The following is a 7,500-nucleotide window of genomic DNA, read 5'->3' as shown; positions in this document are numbered from 1 at the left end:
GCAGCATAGTAGTTGGTGCCAGGTGTCAGGCCTTGTATTTCTACTGACATTTTAGTCGCATTTACTTCTTTAGAGGTTGTCATATTGTTCATTGCTTTGGCCCTTCTCCTGTTGCAAAGGAATAATTACATACATATATACATAAATAATACATACATACATACATACATACATACATACATACATAATTCATGATAACTGTAAAGGGGAGAAGATCAAGTGGGAGGCAGAGAATTAGAATTAGGATTAGGTGAAGGAGGATAAAGAGAGAAGCAGTTAGGTGGAAAAGGATGCCTTTGATCGAAGGAATTATTATTATTATTATTATTATTATATTATTATTATTATTATTATTATTATTATTATTATTATTATTATTATTTTAAAGCTAAGTTACAACCCTATTTGGAAAAGCAGAATGCTATAAGCCAAGGCTCCAACAGCGACTATAGCCCAGTGAGGAAAGGAAATAAGGAAATAAATAAACTACAAGGGAAGCATTGAACAATTAAAATAGAATATTTTAAGAAAAGTAACAAAATTAAAACAAATCTTTCATATATAAACTATAAAAAGAGACTTATATCAGCCTGTTCAACAAAAGTTCAAAGTTCCACATTTGAACTCTTGAGATATATGAATGAAATAGGTTTTTATGGAAGGTTATAACTCACCCAAATAACTACTCGGTAGGTTATGTCCTTCGAAATTGGTTCTTCCCCATCAAATTCCTTCACAAAGGATACGGTTACCTTATCCGCATCCGGTTTAACGTACGGGTCCTGTCGGAAACGGAGGTATCCTTTGGGGCCTGAAACATAAATAGAGATTTCAACTTACGAACATTCGACTTTTACAAACATTTGACTTACATTCGCCTTACAAGCATTCGACTTGCAAACATTCGCCTTACAAACATTCACCTCACAAACATTCGCCTTACAAGCATTCAACTTGCAAACATTCGCCTTACAAACATTCACCTCACAAACATTCGACTTACATTACAAGCAAGAGAACTCTAACCCAAGGCAGTGGAAGACCATGGTACAGAGGCTATGGCACTATCCAAGACTAGAGAACAATGGTTTGATTTTGGAGTGTCCCACTCCTAGAAGAGCTGCTGACCATAGCTAAAGAGTCTCTTCTACCCTTACCAAGAGGAAAGTGGCCCCTGAACAATTACAGTTCAGTAACCCCTTGGGTGAAGAAGAATTGTTTGGTAATCTGTGTTGTCAGGTGTATGAGGACAGGGGAGAATAAGTAAAGAAAATGCCAGACTATTCGCTATGTGTGTGTAGGCAATGGGGAAATGAACCGTAACCAGAGAGAAGGATCCAATGTAGTACTGTCAGGCCAGTCAAAAGACCCCATAACTCTCTAGCGGTAGTATCTCAACAGGTGGCTGGTTCCCTGGCCAACCTACTACCTGCATACAAATATCAAGAAATCTAATTGAAAACAAGGACGTTATATTTTCCATGCCAGATAAAGGGAAAGGTATTACTATCATGGAAAAAGTGATTATGTATAGAAAATGATGAATATCCTTAACAATCTAATGCATTTTGAAAAAATGTTAAAAAAGACGCGTTCAAAAATACTCTGTTCTTCAAAGACAAGGTAAACAAACTATCACGACACACTGTTAGAAAAAAATTTAATTCAAATAGGAAATTCTCCGTAATGATATACTGTTCTCAGCCATATTTCAGTAAAATACAGTCGACTGTAATTTTACCAGATTTTGTTATTATCTTTGACTGGTTAGTTACCGTAATATCACTCCTTTACGTCAATATATCTTTTTTTAAAACGGTGAATGCCAGGCAACATTTATTCAAGGATTTTCACCGCTTTTTTTCATGCAAATTTTTAACAGTGTATCTAAAAATAGATAAACATGTAACTGATGAAGAATATAAGCACTTGTAAGCCTTTGATCGTGATGCTGTAATGATATAATTCAACTGCTTTTCTATTATTAGACTTCCATTCTAAAATTGGAATATGGAAAGTACTATGGATACTGTGACGGGCCGAGAGAAGGTTGTGACTCAAAGACAGGACGAAAGCAACTGGGTGAGTTTATTATAGAACACTCTCCTTTATATACAAAAGCTCAAGGCAACAGGAAATTTCCTGTTCAAAATCGACACCGTTACCAATGAGAAAAACAGATGTTTTTTTTCAGGTTCTTTTTAGTGCGAGGGGAGAGCGAAGATACAAGCATAATATAATACACAAAATGAATTATGTACGATCGTGTGACACACGGTTGGTACAATACGTAGACTTTATCGAATGCTTAACAATAAACATCCATAGGAACAATTTATTTGCTTAGCAGAAATTCTAAGTTTGATATACTGAGCAAGATTACTCAATGGGTCATTGTTTAAAGGTTAAAAGGTCGGTCATAAAGGGCAGAGGCAAGGGACAGTGACATTGCCCTATCAAGCAGGGCAGTGCCCTGGAGACTGACCATATAATATTATTATTATTACTTGCTAAACTAATACCCTTGTTGGAAAAGAATTCTATAAGCCCAGGGGCTCCAAAAGTGATAATAGCCCAATGAGGAAAGGAAACCAGGAAAAATTAAACATTTTAAGAACAGTAACAACATTAAAATGAATATTTCCTATGAGTAGCAGTCAAGGTCCCTCTCCACCCAAGCTAGGACCAAGGAGGGCCAGGCAATGGCTGCTGATGATTCAGCAGATAGTCTAATAGGCTCCCCCCATGACCTCCATCCTTAGCTCACAAGGATGGTGAAGTTGCAGCCAGCGCCCAAAGGAACTAATGAGTTTGAGCGGGATTCTAACCGCACTCTGGCGATCACCAGTCAGGGATATTACCACATAGGCCACCACAATAAAGATAAATAATGGGAACTTATAAGCTTACCTCCAGCACAGGGATCTTCTCGACCAGATGAACACTTTCCTGTCACTTTGTCGCAAGTTCCGCCCACACAGTGATTACATCTCTGTAGACAGTTCACTCCCCAGGTACCAGGATTACAATCTGAAAAGTGGAAAAAAGGGGTTTGTTTACAAGACCACGATACTACCGCCTGAGAGTTATGTGATCCTTTGACTGGCCAGACAGTACTGCATTGGACCCTTCTCTCTAGTTACGGTTCACTTTCCCTTTGCCTACACATACACCGAATAATCTGGCCTATTCTTTACAGATTCTTCTCTGTCCTCATTCATCTGACAACGCTTGTTTCCTCTCCTCACTGGGCTATTTTCCCTGGTGGGGCCCCTGGGCTTATAACATCTTGCTTTTCCGACTAGGGTTGTAGCTTAGCATAATAATAATAATAATAATAATAATAATAATAATAATAATAATAATAATAATAATAATAATAATAATAATAATAATAATAATAAACTGCCATATTATGCAAAGCTATTGTTTTCCTCTATTACTTTTTCATTATTTATAACAATTTGCCACATGGGAAATAAGTTAGAATTATAAAAAACTAAAGAATTATAAAAAATAAAAAAAAAACCTAGCCTGGTTTCCTCACTAAACGACCTGGAACTGACATCGTCAACATAGACAACCAAACAAAAGTTCGTGATGCCAGCATACATTTTATATATATTCAAATGTATAAAAAATTAAAAATGGAGTAATTACTCAAAAGTATCCATAAAATATACAATATATTAATACTAGTGTACGCGACCTATCAAAAATGACTGTCAAATATTTAGATGGATGTGCACACACGCACACACGCATAATATTCATAAATTCTTACGTACATGAATTCAAGAGAAGTTGAAGTCTTATTATCATTATTACTAGCTAAGCTACAACTCTAGTTGGAAAAGCAGGATGCTATAAGCCCAACGGCTCCAACAGGGAAAACAGGCCAGAGAGGGAAGGAAATAAGGAAATAAATAAGCTATATGAGAAATAAACTTTTGAAATTCTCCCGATCCAACTACCCTATTAGGAAGATCATCCCACAACTTGGGCACAGCTGGAATTAAACTTCTAGAATACTGCGTAGTATTGAGCCTCATGATGGAGAAGGCCTGACTATTAGAATGAACTGCATGTCCAGTAATACGAACAGGCTGGAACTGTCCGGGAAGATGTGAGTGTAAAGGATGGTAAGAATTATGAAAAATCTTATGCAACATGCATAACGAACTAATTGAACGACGGTGCCAGAGATTAATATTAATATCTTCAGCGTATTTCATAAAGCGTATTATGTGATCGTAAGTACGCAAAGGATGTTAATTATTATTATTATTATTATTATTATTATTACTTGCTAAGCTACAACCCTAGTTGGAAAAGCAGGATGCCATAAGCCCATGGGCCCCAACAAGGAAAATAGCCCGGTGAGGAAAGGAAACAAGGAAAACGAAATATTTTAAGAACGGTAACAACATTAAAATGAAGTTTGAAGTGGCTTTTAAGAACAATAATAGAAAAAAATAAAATTACCAATATTGCACACTATTCTATCTTGTTTCTCTTCCTCTTATTATTTTCCCGTCTTTATAGTTTATATATGAAAGGTTTATTTTAATGTTATTATTGTTATTGAACTTCTCTTGTAGTTTTTCATTATCTCCTTTCCTCACTGGGCTATTTTCCCTGTTGGGGCACTTGGCTTATAGCGTTCTGCTTTTCCAACTAGGGTTCTAGCTTAGCAAGTGATAATAATAATAATAATAATAATAATAATAATAATAATAATAATAATAATAATAATAATAATAATAATAATAATAATAATAATAATAATAATAATGATAATGATAATAATAATAATAATAGTAATTTTCATAATAATAATAATAATAATAATAATAGTAATTTTCATAATAATAATAATAATAATAATAATAATAATAATGATAGTAATAATAATAATAATAATAAAAATAATAATTATAATAATGATAATGTGGGTACGTAATGGACGTTAGTTCGAAGCGACTTTTAAAAATGAAAAAAAAAATAAATAAATCAAAATAAAGATAGTATTACCTTCATTGCACATGTAGCCTTTCTTGCCTGGACCGCACGAACATCCGTATGGAGAAGGTAAACAGAGCTGTGTATTACTTGTTACCCCTGGATCTTCGGTACACGAGTTGAGGATTTGGACGCCTTCACATGCTGTCAGAAAGGGAGAGAAACAAGGAATTGGTTACTAGTGATTTTCACCTATAATTAGATCACAAAACTAGAAAGGGGACAAGGTTAAAACCAAAAGGCTTAGAACATGGAGCAGATTAAGTATAGAAAGTCCAAGCGTATGTGAAGTATTGTAACCCACAAACTCCAGCTACAATGGCAATACAAGAGTCATTTAATAAACAGACATCTCCTGTAACTCGTCTGGTTGAAGTGAAGCTGAGAAAAACATATAAAACCTCACCTTCTTCACACAATTCCCCTCTAAATCCAGGAGGACAGACACATTTTCCAGTCTTGGCATCACAAATACCTCCGTGCATGCAATCGGGGCACCAATAGCTGCATTGGTCGCCATACCTGTTGGCTGGGCATTCTGCAGCACAAAGACCAAGGAAAGGAAGACAGTATTTGAGCAATTTCATGGGTATCATTGAAAACTATGGCACATACATACACATTTCATATAAATAATTCATTAAATGTCATGTAGTTCATCTATTTCCTCATTTCATTTCCTCCCTGGGCTATCCTTTCCCTCTTGTAGTCCTTGGTCTTATAGCATCTTGCTTTTCCGACTAGGGTTATAGCTTAGCAAGTGATAATAATAATAATAATAATAATAATAATAATAATAATAATAATAATAATAATAATAATAATAATAATCTGCATCTGTTTCTATGAAATGTTAGCTCCATATATTCTTTGTGTACTTCTGTACTTCTTTGAAAAAAAAAAAATTGACTGGATTAATGACATAAATTTGGTCTACTGAAATCATGCGAGAGGCAAACACTCCTTCAATGTTGTTTGGCTATGAAATCGAAATGCTTATGCAACTGAAAAAACATATTCCTTTTTATTTGATATGCGTTTTGTGTAGGCCTACACTACATCCGGGAAAAATTCACATTCATAATGATCGATTTATTTTGTTAATGATGGCGTTAATTAATTAAAGTTTTTTCTTTTTGCTAAATGATTGGTTCAGATTTGTAATGCTAATTTTCTCTGAAATGCAAAATTGACAACACTGAGCTCTGTGTCTTCTGTGAGATTTATATCAGGGTTTCCATAAGAGGTTTAAGAAAACATAAAGATTGAAATAATGTCCCAACTTTTCTGCAGACCACCAATTTCTTTTTCTTCTCACGTACCACTAGTGGTCCTTGGACCACCGGATGGCGCCCGTGGTTCTAGAATATAGATACTCTATTGTATAAGTCAACAATATCATGTACTATGCATTAGGTTCCATTACTTAAATAGACGTCAATAGCTTATAAAAACTATATTCATATATATTAACATACACAATTTTCCGTGTATTTCTGATAAATAAAATAACCTACAATGTATGAAAAAAGAAATTAATTTAGCTCTCATCTTCAGAAAACAACAAATGGTTAAAAACAAATTTAAAAAAAAGGTGGTTTTCTATTTCTGTACTTCTTTTTAAAAAATTGTAACCATTTGTTTTCTGAAGAGGAAGGGAGATGGTCCCTTCGAAAGCTAAATAAATTTAATTTTTTTTTCATACATTGTGGGTTATTTTCTTCAATACTCATATACGTAATTCTTACCCCTCCTAATGATCACAACTGCACACTCTCTTGAAGCTCCTGGTTGGTTATTATCCATTTCGAATAAATAGACACCAGACTCCTTCGTCTTATCGAGTGGTACAATTAGTTTTGATTCGTCAGTCGTGGTAATCTTCTCGCAGGGTTCTTTTGGATCTTGACGCCATGACATTTGGGTCAAATTGAGAGGTTTCCTAAATTCAATGACGACATCATCTTCCCTATTCACCGTGATTGTCAGTTTCTTTGCCGGTGATCTGCCTATCATAGCACAAAAAAAATTTGTTTTTATTAGTTTTGAAGATTTCTTTTATACTAGCCATGAAAAAACTTCAGTTGAAAATACAATGAAATATTTATGTATGATCAAACTTATGATTGTAATGATATATTCTTCAATTTGAATGAACAAAAACGGGTGCTGTTTTGGTAGGCGATCTCAGTATTTCTAATAGGAAAAAAAAAAAAAAAAAAACCAAGAATAATGGAAAATCTAATGGTTCTTGCTTCGCCGTACGTTCGCTTTGCACGCGCAAAAAAAAATAAAAACATCAAACTCCGTATGTACTGGCAAGCGGTAATGTTGAGCTGCGCACGTTAACATCAATGATTAATTATTATTTCTCAGATATTCATTCCCTATATATATATATATATATATATATATATATATATATATATATATATATATATATATATATATATATATATATATATATATATATATATA

The 7,500-nt window shown here is 34.1% G+C and overlaps 2 protein-coding genes across 3 annotated transcripts in view; both read right to left on the bottom strand.

Moving 5' to 3' along the window:
• The window catches only part of LOC137648486 (fibronectin type-III domain-containing protein 3a-like), an 18,516-nt gene extending 18,418 nt beyond the window's left edge, over window positions 1-98 (bottom strand). For both annotated transcript variants that reach the window (XM_068381405.1, XM_068381404.1), the window contains exon 1: window positions 1-98. This exon is cut by the window's left edge and continues 104 nt beyond it. In XM_068381405.1, the coding sequence (XP_068237506.1) occupies window positions 1-92 (92 nt within the window). In that variant the 5' untranslated portion in view covers window positions 93-98.
• Window positions 99-653: 555 nt separating this feature from the next.
• Window positions 654-7,500, bottom strand: part of LOC137648257 (tyrosine-protein kinase receptor Tie-1-like) — a 13,484-nt gene continuing 6,637 nt past the window's right edge. Inside the window, exons 6-10 of the mRNA XM_068381182.1 lie at window positions 6,771-7,031; window positions 5,429-5,560; window positions 5,035-5,166; window positions 2,911-3,030; window positions 654-811 (exon numbers count right to left, since the gene is read on the bottom strand). Coding sequence (XP_068237283.1) covers window positions 654-811; window positions 2,911-3,030; window positions 5,035-5,166; window positions 5,429-5,560; window positions 6,771-7,031 — 803 coding nt within the window. The remainder of the gene's footprint in view (window positions 812-2,910; window positions 3,031-5,034; window positions 5,167-5,428; window positions 5,561-6,770; window positions 7,032-7,500) is intronic.

The sequence above is a fragment of the Palaemon carinicauda genome, chromosome 10, assembly GCF_036898095.1.
Source record: "Palaemon carinicauda isolate YSFRI2023 chromosome 10, ASM3689809v2, whole genome shotgun sequence".
Classification (NCBI taxonomy): Eukaryota; Metazoa; Arthropoda; class Malacostraca; order Decapoda; family Palaemonidae; genus Palaemon; species Palaemon carinicauda.
The sequence above is the reverse complement of the archived record's forward strand: the minus strand, read 5'-3'. Positions and strand labels throughout refer to the sequence as shown.